Source organism: Sapajus apella, unplaced genomic scaffold (genome assembly GCF_009761245.1).
Source record: "Sapajus apella isolate SASKATOON/1434 unplaced genomic scaffold, GSC_monkey_1.0 scaffold206, whole genome shotgun sequence".
Classification (NCBI taxonomy): Eukaryota; Metazoa; Chordata; class Mammalia; order Primates; family Cebidae; genus Sapajus; species Sapajus apella.
Window position 1 is genome coordinate 169,887 of NW_022437146.1, and position 24,595 is coordinate 194,481.

A 24,595-nucleotide genomic window follows, 5' to 3' on the forward strand; every position below is an offset into this window, starting at 1 on the left:
AGTGCTGGGATTACAGGCTTGAGCCACCGCGCCCGGCCCTTTTTATTATTTTTTTAATCGACAGGGTCTTTCTCTGTCCCCCAGGCTGTGGTGCAGCGGCACCATCATGGCTCACTGCAGCCTCCCTCCTGGGCTCAAGCGTTCCTCTCACTTCAGCCTCCCAAATAACTGGGACTACAGATGCTCGCTACTGTGCCTGGCTAATTATTTTTTTTAAAGACGGGGTCTCACTATGTTGCCCAGACTGGTCTTGAGCTCCTAGATTCAAATGATCCTCCTGCCTATCCTCCTAAAGTGCTGGGGTTTACAGGCATGAGCCACCACACCCAGCCTGTTTTGGTTCCCAGAGAGTTGGGTTTATTTGAGTATGATGTTGTCATGGGAATTTGAAGACAAGGGAATGTGTGAAATCTCTCAGAGTTTGTAGAGTGAAAGAGGGAGAGGACTGTGCTATTTGACTGAAGGACAGAAGAAGGGGAGACTTCTGAAATGATACTAGAAACAACCAACTATAAAAGCAGAAGAGAATGCTTTTATAGAAAAGTGGTAAAGAAAAAGGGAACTTTAAAGATGGAAGGAGGCCGGGTACAGTGGCTCACACCTGTAATCCCAGCCCTTTAGGAGGCTGAGGCAGGAAGGTCGCCTCAGCCCAGGAGTTTGAGACCATCCTGGATAACATAATGAGACCCCTGTCTCTACAAAAAAAATAATAATAATTAGCTGGACATGGTGGCCCGTGTCTGTGGTCCCAGCTGCTCAGGAGGCTGAGGCAGGAGAATCACTTGAGTCCAGGAGTTTGAGGCTGCTGTGAGCTTTGATCACCCACTGTATTCCAGCATGGGCGACAGAGTGAGACCAAGGGCCCAGTGAGGTGGCTCATGGCTGTAATCCTTGCACTTTGGGAGGCTGAGGCAAGTGGATCACCTGAGGTCAGGAGTTCAAGACCAACCTGGCCAACATGGTGAAACCCCATCTCTACTAAAAATACAAAATTAGCTGGACGTGGTAGTACACGCTTAGAAATCCCAGCTGCTCGGGAGGCTGAGGTAGGAGAATCGCTTGAACCTGGGAGGCGGATGTTGCAGTGTGCTGAGATCACACCATTGCACTCCAGCCTGGGCGACAAGAGTGAAACTCCGTCTCAAAATAATAATGATAAAGATGGAATTATTAAGTGACAGATGATAAGAGGGAGGGGAAGGACTGAAAATGTGGCCTGCATGTAACAGTAGGAAAATCATTGCTGACCTTGGAGAAAGCAGTTCTCAACTCCTCCCTTCCTTTTCCCCACATCCCATCAATTCCCAGATTGGCAAGGAATGTAATCCATATTACCATATATCAAGGGTGCTGGCTCTAAGGGGTGGGAACTGGTAGAGTCTGGCTGACAGGAGGATGACAGAAGAGGTAAAAAAGAGGAGGCAGGAGGAAAAGCCAATTTCCTGATGAATAGGACTAGGAAGCAGCCGTGGCTGCCAGTGCATAAGGAGCACTGATGAGAGAACCACACCTGTCCTTAGTAGCTGCGTCTCAGCGCAGAGTTGGAAGCATCTAAGTGTGGTCATTTTTATGATGAGTTTGGCCACAAGCATGCTGGGATTGCAGCAATGGGTAGCTGAAGAAGGAGGAAGAGGAGACTAGGTGAAGGATTATCCTTCCTATAAGGCTAGCACATGGTGGGTGAGAGACTAACAGGATGCTGTTTAGGAGTCCACAAAGTATGGCCAGCTCCAGCTTGATTCAGAGCTGTGGTGGTAGCCTGGAACCCCTCTCCCAGAGCGGAGGATAGCACCAGGGGAGTGTGGCCTCCCAGGGAGGGAGCTGGCACAGGCTAGAATGGGAGTTAGGTCAGCAGAGTATCTTGGTTTAATGCTGAGCACACGTGGTTCTCCAGCCGACCACGAGCATCTGGTTATATTATCTCCCAGGACTGGGTCTTCCTGTACACCACAGAAACTCTTCAGTAGTTACAACAGGAACCTTTGAGCTGAGTGTTAAAACACTCGCTCTGAAGGAAGAGACCCCCAAACAGGCTTTGTGTGAACAACATGGCTGTTTCTTCACCTGGGTGCAGGCAGGCTGAGGCCGAAAAGGGCATCAGTGGAGGGCAATGGGATAGGAGTTAGTTTTATAAGTTTGGGGTAGGCAGTGGAAAGTTACAGAAGTTACAGTTGGCGGTTTTTTTGCGGGCTGGAAGGGGTTCGTAGGTTTGCAAGCTGGGAGTGGGTCCTAGGGTGTAGAGTCATGAGGTTGGCCAAGCTTGGTTACAAAGTCCAACAGCCTTGTCAGTTGAGGCCGGAATAAGAAACAATAGAAGAATATCTCAGGTTAGTTTGATCGTTTCTTCCAGGAACTCCTCTGGGGTGTACATGCAGGTCACAGAGATTACCATGCCGTTCATGGCATCTTACACTGAGCACCCAGAAGTACCAGATGTGCTGGCATTAGGCTCCTGTATTGATAAATGGCAGCCAGTCTAGTATTGCTTTATAGCACCTTCTGTGTTTGTTCTTACATAACTTTTAATCTGTTCAGGCTGTTTTCCCATCTTTATTGTAATTCTTGGAGTTTAGGCTCCAAGGCTTACTTATCTTTGCCCTGTGTATCAGACCCTCCTGCAAATGCTCAGGGCTTAAAAATCTGCAGGGACCACCACACTCCACATTCCTATCTCCACCTACATTATTCCAGTTAAATTTTGTGAGTAGTTGAGAAAATGGCCCAGTGTTTCCTTTGGTTAAAAGCAATAGATATTGCAAAATTAAGTTGTTACTTTGGAACTTCTCTGTAGCTGTTTGCATGTTAATATTGAATGAGGGAGTGGTAGCTTTTATAATTGTTAGGGCAAAGAAAGATTGTTTCTAATCTGGGACAACCAGCTGACTCATCAAGTGTCTTGACCCTTTAGATTTCTATCTTTCTTTTTCCCCTAAGGAAAATGGAAAACTGAGCTCCCAGGTTTGCAGATAGCCCAGACCTGGCACTGTGGAACAAAAGAAAATGGTAGAAAAGATGAAAATCAAGGAAATTTTAGCAACTCATTTTTATTTCCTCTGACCATTTAAATAAGTATGAATTTACCTTCCACAAATGAAAACTTTTAAAATAATAGATTTTTTAAAGGATCCATTTTAGGTGCATGATTCCTTTCTACCCCTAGGTGGCAGTAGAAAGCAGAAGAACCTGCATGAAAGTAAAGTAAATGTCCTGCAGCTGTAGGGTGGAGTTCCTGAGTCCTAGGATTGTTGCTTACCTCTGACCTGCAGTTCCATTTGTCAGGCATTCCTGTGATTTTTCTTTTTTTTCAGACCGACTTAGTTACCCATATATGGATTTTTTTAAATACTGACTTGGCTAGATTTATAGAGCACCGTGTAGTCAGCTTTAACAGTTAAGAAATAAGCAAATTTTGATGTGGGGAAAAAGAAGGAACAGAGACATTAGAATTGGGGCTTAGAGGTTGAGAAAATGGTCCTCCCTGGTATCTAGTGGGTAGTCTGCTGTTGAGAACTGATGGCCTGTGGAGTTGCCCCAGGTGGGACACCCAGACCAGGATACTTCACCTGAGCTCCTATGGCTGATGTGGAAAGCCAGGTGGCCCTTTTCTGCAGCCAGAGAAGCTAGCACAGAGGGGGTTCCCTGTCTCCTCTGAATCCTGTCTAAAGATAATAATGAGGGCTGTTGACTGGGCGTGGTGGCTCACACCTTTAATCCCAGCACTTTGGGAGGCCAAGGTGGGCAGATCACAAGGTCAGGAGATTGAGACCATCCTGGCTTACACGGTGAAACACTGTTTCCACTAAAAATACAAAAAATTAGCCGGGTGTGGTGGCACATGCCTGTAGTCCCAGCTAGTCGGGAGGCCGAGGCAGAAGAATCGCTTGAACCCAGGAGGCAGACGTTGCAGTGAGCCGAGATCATGCCACTGCACTCCAACCTGGGCAACAGAGCGAGACTATGTCTCAAAAAATATATAATAATGAGGGCTGTCACTTGGAACATTTTCTAATAACATGCTGTAGATGCTTAGGGTTTGTGGGAAGCAGAGATAGTACTAGGGGTGGGGGACAAAGGACAAAAACAGTAATAAAGTAAACACAGGAAAGGAGCAGCATGTGTTCAGAGGCTGAGCATAGGCACCTCCTCTGGGCAGTGGAGTTGAGTCCTGACTGCAGCACGTGCAGCTGGGGAAGTAGTAGAAAGATTCCACCTTCTGTTCCCTTACGATCCCTTCTGGCCTGTTCTCATCATGAAATCGCTGCCCTTGAACTCCCAGAGTACTTAACTGTACGGTGCTCTCAGTCCATATCCATGTCTATGTATATCCCATGTCCTGAAAGCTCACGAGAGGAGAAGCTGCCTTGTTTGTCTTTATGTTCCCCACAGCACTTGTCTCTGGCACAAGGCAGAGTCTTATTAAGTGCACTGGCATTAATCCATTGAGGAGGAAATGGGAAGCAGAGTCACAGTGTCAGACCAGACATGATTCTGTTCAAGCGAATAGTCCTGATAAGAAGTAGTGAGGGGCATGGTGGCTCAGCCTGTAATCCCAGCATTTTGAGAGGCTGAATCCGGTGAGGCTAGGAGTTTATGACCAGCCTGGCCAACATGGTGAAACCCTTCCCTACCAAAAATTAGCCAGGCGTGGTGGTACACATCTGTAATCCCAGCTACTTGGGAGGCTGAGGCATGAGAATTGATTGAACCCGGGAGGCGGAGGTTGCAGTGAGCCAAGATCATGCCACTGCACTGTAGCCTGGGCGACAGAGCAAGACTCCGTCTAAAACAAACAAAAAAAGAAGTGGTAAGGTTTGTGAGAGTGGAGAGTGGGAGCAGGGGAGTGAAGTTGATGGAGAAGAAGGTGGGACAATAGCAGAATGGCAGAAGCCTGCAGGGCAAGTGAGGAAGCAGCCTGGCCTGGGGAAAAGAGGTGGGCCCAAGAATGTCATGGGCCTGGCCTGCACAGCCAGGTGGAGATGCGATGCCTGTGGGCGGCACCCACCAAGACCTGAGAGAGACTGTGCTCTTCAGGGCTCCTTCAGTTGACAGCAGCAGAAACCCAAGTTAAACCAACTTAAATACAAAAAGGGGTTTGTTGACTCGCATAAGTAGAAAGCCCTGGGGGATGGGCGGTCTCAGGTACGACTAGATTCTGGGCTCTGATGTTGTCCTAAAAAATGTATGTGTACCCTCTGGCCTTTTTTTGTTGGCTCTATTCTTGGTCAAACCTCCAAATGGAGATGGCTGTGGGCAGTCTCATGCCTGTGTCCTGCAGAAAGAGGACTGCAAAAGCCCAGGCAGTGATGTGTCACTTTCCCACAGCTGAGCTAGACCCTTCTGACTGGCCAGGTACAGGACTGTCAGGAAAAATGAAGGTGTGGCCCCAGAAGTGGGAGTGTAAACTGTGCAAGCAGAATCCACTGGTGAGCATTGCAGGGACATCAGCCCTGGGCTTTTTACTGTCATAAGCAGAGCAAATTCATATGTATCTAAGTCATACTTTTCGATGTTTTTTAGCATCTTCATGATACAGTGAAGAGAAATATTGATAGCACAACTTCCCCTCAGAATGGTGATCAACAGAATGGCTATGGGGACCTCTTTCCTGGGCATAAGAAGACTCGCCGGGAGACTCCTCTGGGAGTTGCCGTCTCTTCCAATGGACTGCCTCCAGCCTCCCCCCTCAGTCAGCCTGACAAGCCTTCCGGAGCAGACCCCCTGCAGTCTAGTGGGAAGCATTCTCTGGGGCTAGACTCTCTCAACAAAAAGTGTCTGGCCGACTCAAGCCTCCACTTGAATGGAGGCAGTAACCCCAGTGAGTCATTTCCTCTGAGCCTGAATAAAGAACTGAAGCAGGAGCCTGTCGACGACCTGCCTTGCATGATCACTGGGACTGTTGGCTCCATATCGCAAAGCAACCTCATGCCAGACCTCAACCTTAACGAGCAGGAGTGGAAGGAGCTCATTGAGGAGTTGAACAGATCGGTGCCCGATGAAGACATGAAGGACCTGTTTAATGAGGACTTTGAGGAGAAGAAGGACTTAGAGTCTTCTGGTTCTGCCACACAAACCCCCTTGGCACAGGACATTAATATTAAGACAGAATTCTCTCCAGCAGCCTTTGAGCAAGAACAGTTAGGCTCTCCACAAGTGAGGGCCGGGTCTGCAGGGCAGACCTTTCTGGGGCCTTCCTCTGCCCCTGTGAACACAGATTCCCCCAGCCTAGGGGGCTCCCAAACCTTATTCCACACCTCTGGTCAGCCTGGGGCGGACAGTCCCAGTCCAAACCTGATGCCGGCATCAGCCCAGGCCCAGAACGCACAAAGAGCCCTTACAAGTGTGGTATTGCCCAGTCAGGGTCCAGGAGGGGCCTCAGAGCTGTCCTCTGCCCACCAGCTCCAGCAGATCGCTGCCAAGCAGAAGCGTGAGCAGATGCTCCAGAACCCACAGCAGGCCACCCCCGCAGCAGCCCCAGGCCAGATGTCCACGTGGCAGCAGACGGGACCCTCCCACAGTTCCTTAGATGTCCCTTACCCCATGGAGAAGCCTGCCAGCCCTTCTAGCTACAAGCAAGACTTCACTAACTCCAAACTGCTCATGATGCCTAGTGTGAATAAGAGTTCCCCTCGGCCCGGAGGCCCCTACCTCCAGCCCAGCCATGTGAGCCTGCTGAATCACCAGCCACCGAGTAACTTGAATCAGAACTCCATGAATAACCCAGGGCCCGTGCTGGACTACGGCAATACAAAACCCCTTTCTCATTACAAAGCAGACTGTGGGCAAGGCAGCCCGGGGTCTGGCCAGAGCAAGCCAGCCCTGATGGCTTATCTTCCCCAGCAGCTGTCCCATCTGAGTCACGAGCAGAACTCCTTGTTTCTGATGAAGCCAAAGCCAGGAAATGTGACTTTCCGATCACTGGTTCCATCTGGCCAGGTAAGAATGAACCTTCACTTTCTTTCCTCTGCTGCAGACACCAGTGAGGTTACTGGCTACTTGGCTATTAGTCGGGTCCCAGGTAGTTGTGGGAAGAGGGAGGATAGTTGCTGTCATCCTTTGCTTCTCTTGGGAGTGGAAATTTATAAAATAAGTTCCCTAGCATAACTTGATTTTTGTCTACACGAAGGATTGAGGAATCACCTGCATTTATTCCAGTGTCTCTTTCATGCCATAGGATTTAAATTAAGTAATTTGTGGCAGTGCTTTGCAGATAAAGATTACATTTAATTTGCTTCTTAGAAGCTTAACTTTTTTATTTTTACCACCTTTTAGATCTCCATGTTCAAAATCTCCTAATTTTTTGGTAGGTTTATAACATTTTAGGAACATGCTTCTCAGCACAGCTCAGCTCCGTGTTACTTCATCATTGTTCTAAAGCCTAGTAGCATCAAATGGCTCCATGGGGTAGAAAATGGCCCTTTGGGTTGTTTCCTGTTTTCCAGTACTGCAGGTAAGCCTGCAGTGAGAACACCTTTGTGTATTTGTAATACCTGCTAAATTTTTACAAATTAAAAAGCCCAGTGCTGGTAATATCATGAGGGAATAGACGCACTCCTGTATTGATGAGAGTGTGTAAATGAGCTCACTGATTTTGGGAAGTCGTTTGACATTAGTATTTGTCACAAGCTGTAAAGTGTTCATATGCATTAACATAGTATACACCCTACAAATTGATCTAAAGAAATAATCCAAAATAAAAGAAAAGATTATATCCAAGATATTCATTGCGTGGTTATTTCTTTTTATTTTTATTTTTTCCCTTAACATGTGTGCCATTGCAGCGTAGTTATTTCTAATAGCCAGAAACTGTAAGCAGTTTAAGCATCTCCCAGTATTGATAATGCCACTTATTTCAGCCAGTAAGATGTCTCACACCGATAAATACTGCCTGAAGAAAGACTCAGCTGCGTAGTGAGGGTACTTATCATTTGGATAGTCCTGTGCACTTTACGAAGCACTCTCAGTAGCTCTTAAGCTTCTGGTGACTACAGTGAAGAAATTATACTACAGAATCTTAGAATGAATAAGAACTAGAAAGGAGCTCAACAAGTTGAACTCGTTTAAATAATGATTGCTTGCCTTTTCTAAGTTTTCCCCTTTTCTTCAAAATGTCAGTAATGACAAGATAATATTGTGGTAGCCCTTGACATGACTCACTTTTGGTCTTTATATTGGCAGAGAATATCTGTTAAAGTTCTCATGATACTCAGTATTTTTAGAGGATGGCTATTTGACAAAAGCTAAGCAGTCTCTTCCCAGTAAAATGCTTGTACAGATGTACTGTTTCGGGACATTCAAGGATAGCCCCAAATCCAAGGTTTACGCACATGGGACAGAGTGGTCTCCATTGATCAAAGACCCCTTCAAAGTATTCTTCCCCTGTTGGTCCCCTCTGCACTCAGATGTCCTGATAAGCGAGCATTTGTAAGCCTTGATTGCTGCCTAGAACTGTCATGTGCAAATATGAGAGCTTATATATATATATATATGCTTCATGTAAGACCATTCCTTTGTCACTGATGAATCACTGGGAGCAAAAGTAACACATGTAGTAATTGTTCATTGCTCAGTGCCTGTATGCTCAGATGTCATCACTTTTGGTCTGTACCCAAACCCTGTGGGATGGTTGTTGTTGGAGGTCAAAAGGGAAGCAGAGACTTGGCTTCAAGAGAGTGAACCTTGAATGAAACTCACTAGGTGAAGCTTATTTGGTCTGATCCGAGCTTAGAGACTTCACAGTCCCTTATCTGTGTTGACAGGAGCAAAACCCTTCCAGTGTCCCTGTGCCAGCCCAGGCTGCCAGTGTTGGGAACCAGTCGCCTGCTGTGTCTGTAGCCAGCTCCCACAACAGCTCCCCCTATCTCAGCAGCCAGCAGCAGGCTGCTGTAATGAAGCAGCATCAGTTGCTTTTGGACCAGCAGAAGCAAAGGGAGCAGCAGCAAAAGCATTTACAGCAACAGCAGTTCCTTCAAAGGCAACAGCACCTTCTGGCAGAACAGGTAAAAAGAAAGGTAGAAGGAAACCACAGCTCCCCACCTTTGCCTGCACCCTGAGTCACTGCTGCAGTCACACCTTCTGCTTGTGCATGTGGATTTGCACTGACTTGCATGCCCGTTAAGAGTGCTTTGTCTTTTAAAAACCTCTTTCCAGGAATGTGGCATTTCTCAGATAGGGGTAGTCTATGTCAGAAGCTCCTTTGTGTCACTTAGTGGAGGCAGACTCTGGGGCTAAAACTATTTGTGGAAGGGACATTTTCCCATGTTTCTGGTCGGCGGCTTTCAAGCCACTGAGCCCACCTGTCTGTCAGTTCACTATGGGGCCAGCTTTGCTGCCACTACAGAGCCTGTTATAAGCCAGAACATGAAGAGGGAAGTGAAGTTGTCCCTGAGGGACACACAGTTCACTCTCATGGTTACCAAGTGTAGTGTGCAAGCACTACAAAGGGTTACAAGTGAGAGTTCTCAAGATTTTAAATTACATCCTTTTGAGTGAAATTTGTTGTTTTTTTTAAGACAGAGCCTCACTCTGTCACCCAGGCTGGAGTGCAGTGGTGCGATCCCGGCTCACTGCAACCTCTGCCTCCTAGGTTCATGCAGTTCTCCGGCCTCAGCCTCCCGAGTAGCTGGTATTACAGGCATGCACCACCATGCCCAGCTAATTTTTGTATTTTTAGTAGAGACGGCGTTCCACCATGTTGCCCAGGCTGGTCTTAAACTCCTGACCTCAAGTGATCCACCCATCTCAGCCTCCCAAAGTGCTGGGTTACAGATGTGAGCCACCACGCCCAGCCTTAAATTACATTTTTAAGACATAAGAACTGGCTCTAGAGAGTGAAATTCGTGGAGGACAATCATTGCCTTAGTTCTGTCTTTTAAAAAAGCAGCTTTATTGCAATGTAATTCCAACAACATATACTTCATCCACTTAAGTGAACAATTCAGTCATTTTTAATATATCACAGAGTTTTACAGCCATTACCACAGTCCATCTTCGAACATTTTCATTCCCACAAAACAAATCCCTTATCTATGAGCAGCCATTCTCCCATCCACCAAGCCTCTCCAGCTCCTGGCAGTCACTGGTCTGCTTTCCGTCTCTGTAACTTTGTCTGTTCTGGACATTTTATATTTATGTTTATATTTATGTTATGTCATATTGGATCATATACTATGTAACAGCAATTCATTCCTTTTGGTAATTAAATAATATTCCATTATATGGATATGCTACATTTTATTCATCTGTTGATAAACATTTGGGTTTCTTGTTTGGGCTGTTATGAGTAATGCTGCTGTGAACATTCATGTACAAGTTTTCTTACAGACATCTGTTTTCATTTTTCTTGGGTAGGTACCTGGGAGTGGAATTGCTGGATCACATGATAATTTTTATGTTTAACCTTTGGAAGAACTGTCAGACTTTCCCACAGGCTGTCTCATTTTACATTCCCACCAGTCAGTGTATGAGGGTGCTGATTTCTCTACATCCTCACCAACCACTTGTTATCATCTGACTTTGATTCTGGCCATCCTAGAGGGATGTCATTGTGGCTGTGATTTGCATTTTCAAATGTGATTTGCCCTCCATTTTTTAAAAACTGTTATACCTACCTTTTAAAAAAGCCTTTGCTCCCTAGATTGTTTCATAAGTTACTTTTCTCTGACCTTCCTCACTCTGTTTTGGATTTTGTTTCATGTTGGTTTTGTTGTTTTGTTGTTCTTGGCATTTTCTAGGAGAAGCAACAGTTTCAGCGCCATCTGACCCGCCCACCACCCCAGTACCAAGACCTGACACAAGGGAGCTTCCCACAGCAGGTTGGACAGTTCACAGGTAGGGGGTGTCTTCATGAGGAGCAGGGGCAGGGGAGGCCACTGCCTGGTGCTGGTTGAATCCCTGCTGTCTGCCCAGCTCTATGCCTTGACTTCATCAAGCTGCTTGCATTGACTTCATCATATACACCTCTGTTTGCCTAAGAGGCCTGGTTTTCTAGTTATTCCACGGCATCAGGAGAAGAGGGCACAAAGGCAAACCACTAGAACTACCTTTGCTGGGTCCCTGGCTGTACAGTTTTCTGAAGCAAAATCATTTCTGGTTGGAGGACATCTTATCAACAGGAAATGGCTTCTGTAATTCTTAAGAAAGTTCTTTGCTTCTGCCTTATGTGTCTTCAAAAAATGACTCTCCTATCTTCCAGATAAGGACTTAATGCACTTGCGTGGCCTTTTGCTTCTTTCTCTCCTCCTGCCTGCTTACTTGAGAATCACAGAGGGCAGCATCACTAGTAGACAGTTGGCCAGGAAAAGGTAGGAAGCACACTTGAGTCAGCTGTCGCCTCTGAGATGTGCCAGGGAACTTCATAGGCCATCCCTCCAGAAATGCACAGAGATTTCAGGGGATAGATACAGTAAGCTCTGGTCTGCCCCACCTTCTAGCTCCTCTGAGAACATCTTAGAAACCTCTGTTTTTCCTGGGCTGGGCGTGGTGGATCACGCCTGTAATCCCAGCACTTTGGGAGGCTGGGGTGGGCAGATCACAAGGTCAGGAGTTCGAGCCCAGCCTGGCCAATATGGTTAAACCCCATCTCTACTAAAAATACAAAAATTAGCTGGGCGTGATGATGCGTGCCTGTAATCCCAGCTACTCGGGCCTGAGACAGGAGAATCGCTTGAATCAGGGAGTCAGAGGTTGCAGTGAGCCAAGATCACGCCACTGTGCTCCAGCCTGGCAACAGAGTGAGACTCTGTCTCAAAAAAAAAAAAAAAGAAACCTCTGTTTTTCCTTATTTGGGACCTTGCTATAAAGGGTCCCAGAGAGACTGACCACAGCTGTGTGTCCTAGAGGAGACTAGGTGAAGTTTATGTTTGTGCTACCTGCGGTTGAAATCTGTAGGCATCTCAGAAGCGTGGGCCTGACTCATGTTTCCTGCCTTCAAACCCATCTGACATTTTGTGGATTATTGATGGGAATGAAGTAGACTGTTTCAGCTCTCCTCTTTTCCTCACCCCAATTTTTGTTTTTGTTGGTTGAGACAGAGTCTTGCTCTGTAGCCCAGGCTGGAGTGCAGTGGTACAATCTCGACTCATTGCAACCTCCACCTCCTAGGTTCAAGCAATTCCCCTGCCTCAGCCTCCCGAGTAACTAGGATTACAGATACCTGCCACCACACCCAGCTAGTTAGTAGAGACAGGGTTTTCGCTATGTTGGCCAGGCTGGTCTCGAACATCTGACCTCATGATCCACCGGCCTCAGCCTCCCAAAGTGCTGGGATTACAGACGTGAGCCACTGGCCTGGCCCCTATTTTTATTATGTAGTTACTGGTAGAGAGGAGGAAGAACAAAGTACTGAGTTGTGGCCCGTCCCTGATCAATGACTCTCCTACCCACAAAACCTATTTCAATTAATGGTGTTGCTATGTGTCCACTGCTTAAGCCAGGAGGCCTAGACAGCAGTTCCCTGAGCACGAGGGCACTTTGTGTCTCATCCTTTGCTGTCTCTCCAGCACAGCACTTGCCACAGAGTGGGTACTCAGTGAAGATCTGGTAATTTCCTGTGGCAACTCCTCCCTTGGCCATCTTGTCATTTCATGGTATAAACAGTTTGCCATAAGATGTTATATTGTCTGGTGAGATGTTGTCACACAGTCCTGTGCCTCTATCCCCTATTCCCACATGGTCTGCCCTCCCTCATCTCCATGACTGAAAAGCCTCTCCCCAGCATGGTCTCAATAGCACTCTCAGTTAGCCATTGTTAAGCCTTACAACCCTGTTCTTCACACAGCATCCACAGCTCTTCCCTATCTGGCCAGGACCAGCTCTTCCATTTTGTCTGTAAACCACCTGGCCACTGTCTCCATACCCTGGCCATGGCCTGTCTCTGAAAGTTCCCCACATAGATGCCTTTTTCTGACTCTGCCTTTGCACACTCTTGCCTAGAATGCTCTTTTCCCCAAACTGTTAAATTGCTAAACTTCTGCACCTTTAAACCCAGTGGATTCATCACCATCTCTCTGAATCCTTCCCCAAGGCTTCTCAGATGCCAGGGCTTCTGGCCTGTACCCTGCAGCCTGCTGGCTAGGTGTGCCCCATCAGGCCACATCGTGCCCTGTACTAACTTTGCCTCCCAGAGGCAGATCTGGTGTTGGGTCCACCTCAGAGTCCCCAGTGCCTACCACAGGGCCCCCACAGAGCAGAAATGTCGTGGGTGCTTGAAAGTTAAATGAAGCAGTATACTGGCTTTCCCGCCCCTGGGGATTTGCCCTTCCTCTGTGCCTTTCTGAACCCTATCATTGTTTCAGAGACCAGGCCTCCATTCCATGAGAGGCTTTCTGCCCCTGCTGCCCCTGGGGCCCTCTTCCCAGTGTGCTGTGACCGTGAGACTTCTAGTGCTGCAACTCGGGTCTCAGAGGGACCCAGTGGTGGTCGAGTCTTGACTGCCAGACTCTTCTCTGTCTTGTAGGGTCCTCTGCTGCCGTGCCCGGCATGAACAACTTGGGTCCGTCCAACTCCAGCTGTCCTCGAGTGTTCCCTCAGGCTGGAAATCTGATGCCAATGGGCCCTGGACATGCTTCAGTTTCCTCTCTCCCCTCAAACTCGGGCCAACAGGACCGGGGTGTGGCTCAGTTCACTGGCTCCCAAAACATGCCTCAGAGCAGTCTCTATGGCATGGCTTCTGGCATAACCCAGATAGTTGCCCAGCCCACGCCACAGGCCACCAATGGACATGCCCACATTCCACGGCAGACCAGCGTGGGCCAGAACACCTCCGTCTCTGCTGCCTATGGGCAGAACTCTCTGGGAACCTCTGGCCTCTCCCAGCAGCACAATAAGGGGACCCTGAACTCTGGTTTAACCAAGCCACCGGTCCCAAGGGTGTCACCAGCCATGGGAGGCCAAAATTCCTCCTGGCAGCATCAGGGAATGCCGAACCTGAGTGGCCAGACCCCAGGGAACAGCAACGTGAGTCCCTTTACTGCAGCCTCCAGTTTCCACATGCAGCAGCCCCACCTGAAAATATCCAGCCCGCAATTCTCCCAGGCAATGCCCAACAGGCCCATGGCTCCCATGAGCTCAGCAGCTGCGGTGGGGTCCTTGCTGCCCCCAGTCAGTGCACAGCAGAGGACCAGCGCCCCTGCCCCAGCACCACCCCCAGCAGCTCCTCAGCAGGGCTTGCCTGGCCTGAGCCCAGCAGGGCCTGAGCTAGGGGCTTTTAGCCAGAGCCCCACCTCACAGATGGGCAGCCGAGCGGGGCTACACTGCACCCAGGCCTACCCTGTGCGGACTGCGGGCCAGGAGCTGCCTTTTGCCTACAGCGGGCAGCCAGGTGGCAGTGGGCTCTCTAGTGTGGCTGGACACACTGACCTGATTGACTCCCTGCTGAAGAACAGGACTTCAGAGGAGTGGATGAATGATTTGGACGACCTGTTAGGCTCTCAGTAATGGAGGGATTTGTAGTGTTTTTAGTGTTTATTCATCCTATATTTTTATTCTCAGATTCAAAGACAGATCAACTACTTTGGACCAAAAGCCCATGGCCTGTGGAGCTGGGCAGGTAGAGTCCAAGCTCCAGGTGAGGCCTGGCCCTGGGCAAGGTCTGTGGCTGCACAGCCCTCAGGCCAGCAGTTGCAGTCCATCGGGCTGGCCCCAGCCCATCTGCTGGCATCAGTACCTGGTGTTGGGACAGCAGGATAGGGTTCTAAAGGTGGTTTTCTATCCAAATGACCAAAAAACCAACAGTAACAACAGTGAAAACCCACAATATCATGCTTTTAAAACTCTGTGCCATCATAGTGATTTTTATCCAAGATTTCTCCACTTACCCCAGTGCTGGGGACAAGTCTTTGTTGAAACTTTATATAGCAGAATTATTTGCAATTTGTAGCATAGAAAAGATTTTTAAAATTTTTTACAGGTTTTTAAACAGATTAGGATAGGTGATGGTTTAAATCAATTAAGTGGCATTGGAAACCTAGGGTTTCCTTTTGATTAAGAGCCTTTTTTGTTTCTGCTCTTTGTCAGCTTTCAGGGGAGAAGGAGGCCACTGGAAAATTATTTCCGTAAGTGCAGGCTGTTGACTGTGTATGCCAAAAAGGGACAGAAGGCGTGTGATAGCAGGTCTGGTGACACAGCTAGGGTCTTCCTAGCAGCTCCTCCTCCCTCCCAAGCCCCCAGGAATCCCTTCCTCCCATGTCCTGGCAGCAGGACCCAAGGCTACACATGGAAGGTAGACATGCAGGTGTCCTGGAGTGTTATGCTTCCCTACCTTCTGCAGTTTCTCTGAACATGTATGTTGCCCATGGTGGGAGCGTGGTCACTGTGTAGTTGTGCACAAATGTCTTTCCTTTCACCGTGCCTCTCCTTCCTCTCTGCAACCTAAATGGAAAATAATTATTTGCTACATTGGAGGGGGAAAGCAAGAGTCTTAGAATTCCTAAGGGAACCGTAGCATAAAGGTTTTGGGAAAGGAGGCCGCAGGCCGGCCCACAGGAAGCAACTCCACTTTGTTTGACAACTTCTGCCATTCCCATGTCAGATGACTTGCACTTTTTAAAGAGATTGCTTTATAACACTAAGACGTCCTTTCTAAAGATTCAAGTGGACTTGACTAAGCTGAGGGTCTGCAAAATAGAATATGACATGTGAGCTGTTGTTGGAAAACAAAGATGGAGGAAGCACTTCCCCATAATGAAAGTGAAGTGGTAAGCATAGGGTGAGACCCTTTTACACAGAATGGTGGAAAGAAAAGAGAATGCTGGAAAGTGGCTTAGATGCCAAGTGTTCTATGAGAAACTGCAACCCCATTTTTATTTCCCTGGAGTCTCCAAATGGATCATTCAGGAGTATCTATTCTATGTGAAGAATTGAGCCAAGGAAAATATTCACGCAACCAGCCTGAGTCACGTTGAGGGGACAAGAGGTTGTACACACATTGGTAGTTATTTTGCACCAGCAGTGCCTTTTTCACTGGGGGTACCTGGACCCTCAGATCTTCTCTAAGAGCCATTTGCCACCCCAGGTGGTATGTGGGCCATTTCTCCTTAAAACACCTTCCCTACCTTTCCCATGTATTCAGTTTAGCTCTCAAAGAAGTGGTAAATCATAAAGCCAGTGAAGATTCCACCCTCTGAGTGAGTTCCCCAATCTGAAGGGGAAGAGGGTTCCCTCAGTGGCTTTTCTCCCAAAAATCAGCTGAAGGCTGGTTATGGATCCTTGTTCCTCTCCTGACCCCCTCTGGCTGCTGTCACATCTCCCACCCCTGTCCCCCAGGGCTTGACAGCCCTGCACTCTGCCTTAGTCCTGGGGCCAGCGACACAGTGGGCTCCTCACTTGCTGCAGTGTCATAGCAATAAAATGTGATTCTTGGGGTCCCCCCAGGGAGCTGCCCATGGCTTTATTTATGAATCTGGTTTTTGGGAGTCAGGGGAGGAGATGACTTTGCTTCTGTGCACAGCCCCGTCTTCCAGGAGCCACAACTCAGAAGAAAAGGGTGCTCAGACTTTTGTTATACACATTTGCTTTGTGTAAATAAATGTTTACAATTTTATATGAAAGATGGAATAAGCGCTAGAGCTTCCAACTGTATATTTTTTACTTTTATAGATTTTAAAACTATGATCCTTTATATATGTGTTTTGGGGGAGCTATGATAAGTTTTATGGAAAACGGTTGATATTGTTAACTTTTTATTGTCATCAAAAGTGCATAAAAGTCCTATTAATCCCCATATTCTTCTACTGCCCTTAACTCTGGTATACACCAAAAAGAAATCTTTACTTTCTTTGTTATATCATTATAAAAATAAAGTATTTTGCTAGAATGGACACAGCCTTTGTATTTGACATCACCTGGGATCTGCTGGCAGAAGTTTGGGGTTGGTTTTCTTTTGTAATTTAGCTTCTTGCTTTTTCCCCCCCACAACGAACATCATATGCTTTGCTTTTCTTGTTTTATTTTATTTTATTTTTAAAGAAATGCTTATTGAGTCATAGATTTAGCTGCTTTCTTATTAGAGATTGTTGGGTGGGAGCTGGTTTGGTTAAAGCCTCAGAGGAGCTTCTGTTATCTGCTGATAGATAATACATTAGAGCAAGCATCACCCCAAGAACGCAGCCTGACCCCTGGGACTCAGGCGTCTGTGCAGCTGATGGAGGGGAGGTGGACCGGGTGACTGTGCTGTCTTAGCTGCTGGGTGCTTCTCGTGCTTCATGTAGAACCCATAGATTTGCCCCCGAAGTCTGTCTGCTCCATGTCCTATTTAGTTTCTCTTCGGCATAGAGCTTGGTTTTCCCTTTTTTATTGTAAGAATGGTGTCCTCTGCCATGTCACACTGTGAAAGGGGACCAGATGGAGCCTGGACCAAAAGGGTGAGTGGAGCCTCTCACCTGAGAACTCTTGCTGCTCTGCTTTGCTGGGAGCAGGGAACAGGGCAGCCTGGGAGATGCCAGAGTTACTCAAAGGGCAGAGAAGAACGGACTTCAGGGGTCCACAGCAAGGAAACATACCACAATAGACTCAGAAAGCTAGATTACGCTAATAAAAAGGGGAAGACATCTGTGACACACAGGAAACAGTGTTCGTGGCCTTGCCATAGAAAGCACAGTAAGGGAGGAAAACCCCAGAGACTGAAGTCTTGCTTGCTAAGAATGCACGTTATGTCCCGTGATCCAAGAACTTAGCCGAGAAGAAAAGTGAGTGGCTCAGCCTGTGAGATGCATGGCACTTAGCAGGACTCAATGCTGACTGCAGTATGAGAGGCTGGCTGCTGTATGATTTTTTTGTGGGAAGAAATTTTGCAGAAGTTATCAATCTCCTTAAAATATTCGTGCTGTGGGCTGGACGCAGCAGCTTATGCCTGTAATCCCAGCATTTTGGGAGGCTGAGGCAGGCAGATCACAAGGTCAGGAGTTCAAAACCAGCCTGGCCAGTGTGGTAAAACCCCATCTCTACTAAAAATACAAAAAGTAGCTGGATGTGGTGGTACGCACCTGTGGTCCTAGCTACTCAGGAAGCTGAGGCAGAAGAATTGCTTAAACCCAGGAGGCGGAGGTTGCAGTGAGCCAAGATTATACCATTGCACTCCAGCCTGGGTGACAGAGCGAGACTCCATCTCAAAACAACAAAATGTTCATGCTGTGTCTGCCTTGGTAGTTGCAACTCTGAGAAGCCATCCTCGAAAATGATTCTGGGTACAGAAAAAAGTACAGTAGTGGTTTTTACAGTCGCAGAAAACTGCTGTTTACAATCACAGAAAATTAGGAGACACTAAACTGCTGCCATAGGGGATTGGTTACATGAACTGGTATTTCCACTCCATGAGATAGGATGCAGCTGTTTAAAATATTTATGAAGGTTTCAGGCATAGTCATTTGGAATAATGGTTCTGTTGGGGCTGTTAACTTTCAAGCTAATAGAAAAGAAATCTGGCTAATATAACCCTATGAATTATCTCCCCACAGCCCATTTTTAAGGTTCCCAATAACTTTCAGAATCAAAGGAGATGCTGGACAGCCAGGCCACAGTAGTGGCAAGGGCCAGGCAGTTTCAGGTCCCTGCAGCCTGCCACCACCCCAAGTCTGTTTGAGTCACCAGCCAGGCTTGCAGGACTAGGTAAGGGACAGTTCACTCAGCAAATGTTTAGGGAGTACCTGCTGCACCTAGGCATTGCCCTAGAGGCAGGAGATCTGACAGAAATTGCAGCAGTTACAGGAAGGCAAGGTCCCTGCACTGCAGAGCTCACGGTCTCATGGGAAGGAGCCATCATAGAGGTCAACCAGATGACCTCAGAGAGGTAAGTGTTAGGGAGAAACTAAAGCTGGATAATGAGATAGAGGGCAGTGGGGCTGCAGAGGATGGGGTGGGCCACAGACTACTGTCGACGTGGTCTCTAAGAAAGTGACACATAACAGAAGCCTAATCACAGCACATTGGGAGGCCAAGGTGGGAGGATCACTGAGACCAGCCTGGGCAACATAAACCCTGTCTCTGTTAAAAAAAAAAAAAAAAAAAAAATATATATATATATATATATATAGTTAGGCATGGTAGCACACACCTGTGGTCCCAGCTACTCAGGAGGCTGAGGTGGGAGAATCACTTCAACCCAGGAGTTTGAGGCTGTAGTGAGCCATGATCATGCCACTGCGCTCCAGCCTGGGCAGCAGAAACCCTGCCTCAAAAAAAAAAAAAAAAAAAAAGTGCTTTTAACAGGGAGGAGTGCTGAGGAGTAAGTCAGATGCCTGCACACGTGTTAAATTTAAAAGCAGGCCAGGTGCATGGCTCACACCTATAATCCCAGCACTTTGTGAGGCCGAGGCAGGTGGATCACCTGAGGTCAAGAGTTCAAGACCAGCCTGGCCAACATGGCAAAACCCCATTTCTACTAAAAATACAAAAATAATCTGGGCGTGGTGGCACGCACCTGTTGTACCAGCTGCTTGGGAGGCTGAGGCAGGAGAATCACTTGAACCTGAGAGGTAGAAGTTACAGTGAGCTGAGATCGTGCCACTGCACTCCAGCCTAAGTGACAAAGCTAGACTTTGTCCAAAAAAAAAAAGACCCACAAATTTAAAAGCAAGCAATATGCCACTGCATTGAGTAAGAGAGTGGCTCTTTCCATTGTCCAGGTGCCTGTGAGCTGCAGGGAGCCTGCAGTGCAGCCCTGCACTATTGTGAAACCTCTGCCAGCCTGGGCAAAGCTTGCCCACCTGCCCAGCCCAACCCCAGAAGATGCCCAAGATAAGTTGAGGACAAGCTCCGGGGGTCTCTTGTTTGCCCCTGGAGTTGGATGCTGCCTGCAGGCCAGCCAACTGATGCCTGGAGCTGGCAATGTGGCTCTAAATCTGTTGAAAGATGCAACAGATTTTTTTTTTTCCAAGTTACAAAAATTATTTATTTTTCTAAAGTAAATCTATCATGCCATTTGTATAGTCAAGCTGGACTAATTAGGCACATTTATTTGGATTTTAAAACTGTTCTCAGAGGCCGGGCGCGGTGGCTCAAGCCTGTAATCCCAGCACTTTGGGAGGCCGAGGCGGGTGGATCACGAGGTCAAGAGATCAAGACCATCCTGGTCAACATGGTGAAACCCCGTCTCTACTAAAAATACAAAAAATTAGCTGGGCATGGTGGTGCGTGCCTGTAATCCCAGCTACTCAGGAGGTTGAGGCAGGAGAATTGCCTGAACCCGGGAGGCGGAGGTTGCGGTGAGCCGAGATCGCGCCATTGCACGCCAGCCTGGGTAACAAGAGCGAAACTCCGTCTCAAAAAAAAAACAAAAAAACTGTTCTCCAAGAAATTATTGCATTACTGGCGGACAGTAGAGATTCAAAGAATCACAAATAATGCCCCCTAGCAAACAAAATTATGTACATTTCTTTCTCTTTTATTTTGCTTTTCCTTTTCTTAGACAAACCGGTTGAGTACTCTTTAACTTTTGCTGAAGCTCAAGCCCTGGGTCAGTTTTGTTTGAATATTTCCGTTGTCATGCAGATTGTCAGCATGGTCCATAATTATGAAGAGTCCCTAAGATTTGCAAGCTCTATGGCCTAGACTTCCTTTCAAGTTTACTTGAAGACACAGAGTGCCGTAGCCCTCTGGTGAGGTTTGCAGGCCTTTTTTTTTTTTTTTTTTTTTTTTTTTTTGCATTTTCACTGAAGCATTTATTATGCAAGATAGGAAGGACCAAGATGCACACTTGGTCCAAAGCTAGTGGCTGAACTTAAGTGTTCCAGGCACTGCCCTGGCCAGCACAAGAGATGGTGAGTAGGGACAAATTTTCTTTACTGGACCTTTCCCACTTTTGCATTCAAGCAGTTGATGTCCTGGCCACTCTTCAGATTGGCTTTACTTAGGCTTCAGGGTTAATTTGCTCTTTGCATGGTTGCAGTAAGCTGAGCTGCAGAATTTAGCTAGTGCATGAAAACCATTTCATGGAAGTTGGGGGAGAGAACTTCAGACTCCCACCCAAAACAGAAACCAGCATCACAAGGGCAGAATTCAAGGATCCATCAGCCTGTCAATCTTCTGGGAAGAGTAACCTACATTATGAAGAACTAGATGCCATCTGCTGCAAAAACAAACAAATGCAGTAGCTTGCCTGCTTGGGGCAGGGCTGCAGAACTGACTAAATCCAAGATTTCCACACTTTAAGCAACGTTGAGCAAGCCCTGACCACATGGGCTGTAATGAGGAGCAGCAGGCCATGTTAGATTGCTATGTGAGGTCAATGCAGAGGCCTCCACTTTTCCTTGTGCCTGGAAAGCAGAACTTTACAAGACTGAAGAAGAAAAACTGGAATTTTGCATCCTTACTAAGTTAAGATCTAACTACCTTTTATGTAGCAGAGAGAAATGCTTGCCGACTGCTTTTGGATTTATTACTACTGATACCATTTCTCATCATGAATGTTAAAGTTCTAGGCTGGTTCTATACTCATAACAATATTAGTTTGTGTAATGCAAGACAAGAGTCCAACCACATGCAGAATCTTCAAGAGCTATAGATACTGCCATCCAACCTACTTATGTTACGTTATGCCTAGAGCTAGAGGCCTAAGGAAGTCCTAGTCCCCAAGTAGTAAAAAATTTAAATCTTGGCTGGGCGTGGTGACTCATGCCTGTAGTCCCAGCACTTTGGAAGGCCAAAGCAGGAGTATTGCTTGAGCCCAGCATTTTGAGACTAGCAGGGCAACATGGCGAGACCCCATCTCTACAAAAAATTAGACAAGCGTGGTGACACATGCCTGTAGTCCCAGCTACTAGGGAGGCTGAGGTGGGAGGCTAGCTTGAGACTGGGAGGTCGAGGCTGCGGCAAACCATGATGGTACCACTACACTTCAGCCCAGGTGACAGAGTGAGACACTGTCTAAAAAATGAAAAAAATTAAATCTTGCTTGGCATGGTGGCATTTGCTTGTATTCCCAGCTATGCAGGAGACTGAAGAGGGACGATTGCTTGAAGCCAGGAGTTTGAGGCTGCAGTGAGCTATGATTTTACCTGTGAACAGCCACTGTACTCTAGCCTGGGCAACATAGCAACACTGTCTTTTTTTTTTGAGATGGTCTCACTATGAATTGCTCAGGCTGGAATGCAGTGGTGTGATCATGGCTCACTGCAGCCTGGACCTCCTGGGCTCAAGCACTCCTCCCACCTCAGCCTCCCCAGTAGCTAATTTTTTTTTATTTTTTGTAGAGACTAGGTCTTACTATGTTGCCCAGGCTGGTCTCAAAATACTGGGCTCACATGAGCCTCCCGCCTCAGTCTCCCAAAGTGTTGGGAATACAGGCATCAGCCAGCCAACTCTGTCCCTTAAAAAATTAAAAAGATAAATCTGTGGCTTCTTTTTCATTCTTGCTTGTGCAGTAACAGGGACTTTCCTTAAACTTTGCAGCTGTCTGTCATTCCTTGCATTTAACTTACTCTATCCGATTGATTCTGGATTCTCCTCCCAGGGTTCACTTCTTAGTAACCCTATGGTATTATAGGAACATTAGAGCAGGAGAACAAGGTGAGTCTAAACCCAAGTCTGCCACTGCTAACCAGGTAGGGGAACTCTCTGCCTATCCCAAAGCAGGGAGATTGGACCACACTGAGTGGACAGTCACAGAAGCTGGGATACACCAAGATACCTTTCGGGATTGGAGACCCTTTTCCAGGAGCGTTGGACACTCACTGTTAGCAGCTGCTGCCAGCCCACAGCTGACTTTCTGGGAATTGTGTTCAGTGGAAGGGAGCTGCCCAAGGTTATGCCTTCCTCTAGGGGCAGCCCATGTCTGGAGACTTGTCAATATGGGAGTATGGAGACCCAACTCCCTTGCCTTAATTTGGGACATCTCCAAAAAGCCGTCCCAGCTCCATCACACCCTTGCTGTTGGCTGAGGCCTATGCTGCATCTGTGTCTCAGTTCCGTCTCTCGCCGGCCCAATCCAGCGGCCCTTGCCCACTTATAGGTGGTGCTGATGCCTTTCAAAGTTTGCTTTGGGGCACCTGGCTCGAGAGAGTTGGTGCAGGGAGTGGTCTCTGGAAGCCGACCTTAAGCTGGCTGGCTGCTGGCTGCTGGCCGTGATGACCAGTGGCAAGTGGGACGGCTGTTAAACGTGCACCTTGGCGACACCAGGGCAGGACACTGGGGAGGAACAGAGTACCCTGGGCCTTTGGGAAGTGTAAGTGGAGGAGTGACTGTGACCTTGAAAGAGATGTTGCTGGGGCTATCGGTGATACCTTGGAGAAAGGCAATAAAAAGCTGACCATGATTAATCACCAGAAAAGGCACAATGTGAGATCCATTAGAGGCCTCCTTGGCAGCCAGGCAAAAGGGTGGCCAAAGCTGAGGGGATCAGGCACAGGATTGTTATTAAGGCATCAGAGCTCCAAAAGGGTTGAACTTTCAACTTTGCCAAGTCTGCCATACTAAAGTCATTGTCCTAGTTAGGAATGTGGGACCCTGACACGGGGATGCAGACATCTGGATCGATACTCTAGAAAATGTGGGCCAGGTGCAGTGCCTTACATCCGTAGTCCCAGAACTTTGGGAGGCTGAGGTGGGTGGATCATGAGGTCAGGAGTTCGAGACCAGCCTGGCCAATATGGTGAAACCCCATCTCTACTAAAAATACAAAAAAAAAAAAAAAAAAATCCAGGCATGGTGGTGGGCGCCTGTAATCCCAGCACTTTGGGAGGCCAAGGCAGGTGGATCATCCGAGGTCAGGAGTTTGCAAACAGCCTGGCCAATATGGTGCAACCCCATCTCTAATAAAAATACAAAAATTAGCTGGGCGTGGTGGCAGGCGCCTGTAATCCCAGTTACTCAGAAGGCTGAGGCAGGAGAATTGCCTGAACCCAGGAGGCTGAGGTTGTAGTGAGCCGAGATCACACCATTGCATTCCAGCCTGGGTGACAAGAGTGAGACTAGACTCTGTCTCAAAAAAAAAAAAAAAAAGAGAAAGCAGGCCAGGTGTGGTGGCTGACACCTGTAATCCCAGCACTTTGGGAGGTGGAGGCATGTGGATCACGAGGCCAGGAGTTTGAGACCAGTCTGGCTAATATGGTGAAACCCCATCTCTACTAAAAATACAAAAATTAGCCAGGCATGGTGGTGCGTGCCTGTAGTCCCAGCTACTTGGGAGGCTGAGGCAGAGAACTGCTTGAACCCGAGAGGCAGAGGTTGCAGTGAGCCAAGATCGCGCCACAGCACTCCAGCCTGGGCAACAAAGTGAGACTCTGTCTCAAAAAAAAAAAAAAAAAAAATTAGCTGGGGTGTGGTGGCGTGCACCTCTAGTCCTACCTACTCAGGAGGCTGAGGCAGGAGAATTGCTTGAACCCAGGAGGCAGAGGTTGCAGCGAGCTGAGATTGTGCCACTGTACTCCAGCCTGGGTGACACAGCATGACTCTGTCTCAAAAATAAATTTTTCTTTAATTAGCTGGATATGGTGGCCCATGCCTGTAGTCCTAGCTACATGGGAGGCTGAGATAGGAGAATCGCTTGAGCCCAGGAGTTTGAGGCTGCAGTAAACCAAGATCACACCACTATGCTCCTGCCTGGGCAACATAGCAAGACTCTGTCTCAGAAAAATTTTTGTTGCCAGCGCAATGGCTCACACCTGTA

At 47.6% G+C, this 24,595-nt stretch overlaps 1 protein-coding gene and 1 long non-coding RNA gene across 2 annotated transcripts in view; both read left to right on the forward strand.

Annotated features, from left to right (window-relative positions):
* Nucleotides 1-4,651, forward strand: part of LOC116544122 — a 17,140-nt gene extending 12,489 nt beyond the window's left edge. The window contains exon 3 of the long non-coding RNA XR_004265823.1: nt 4,639-4,651. This is a non-coding gene — a long non-coding RNA (uncharacterized LOC116544122). The remainder of the gene's footprint in view (nt 1-4,638) is intronic.
* The window catches only part of MAML1 (mastermind like transcriptional coactivator 1), a 44,856-nt gene extending 28,042 nt beyond the window's left edge, over nt 1-16,814 (forward strand). The window contains exons 2-5 of the mRNA XM_032270213.1: nt 5,518-6,933; nt 8,757-8,996; nt 10,731-10,827; nt 13,454-16,814. Of these exons, the coding sequence (XP_032126104.1) occupies nt 5,518-6,933; nt 8,757-8,996; nt 10,731-10,827; nt 13,454-14,433 (2,733 nt within the window). The 3' untranslated portion in view covers nt 14,434-16,814. The remainder of the gene's footprint in view (nt 1-5,517; nt 6,934-8,756; nt 8,997-10,730; nt 10,828-13,453) is intronic.
* Nucleotides 16,815-24,595: the final 7,781 nt, after the last annotated feature.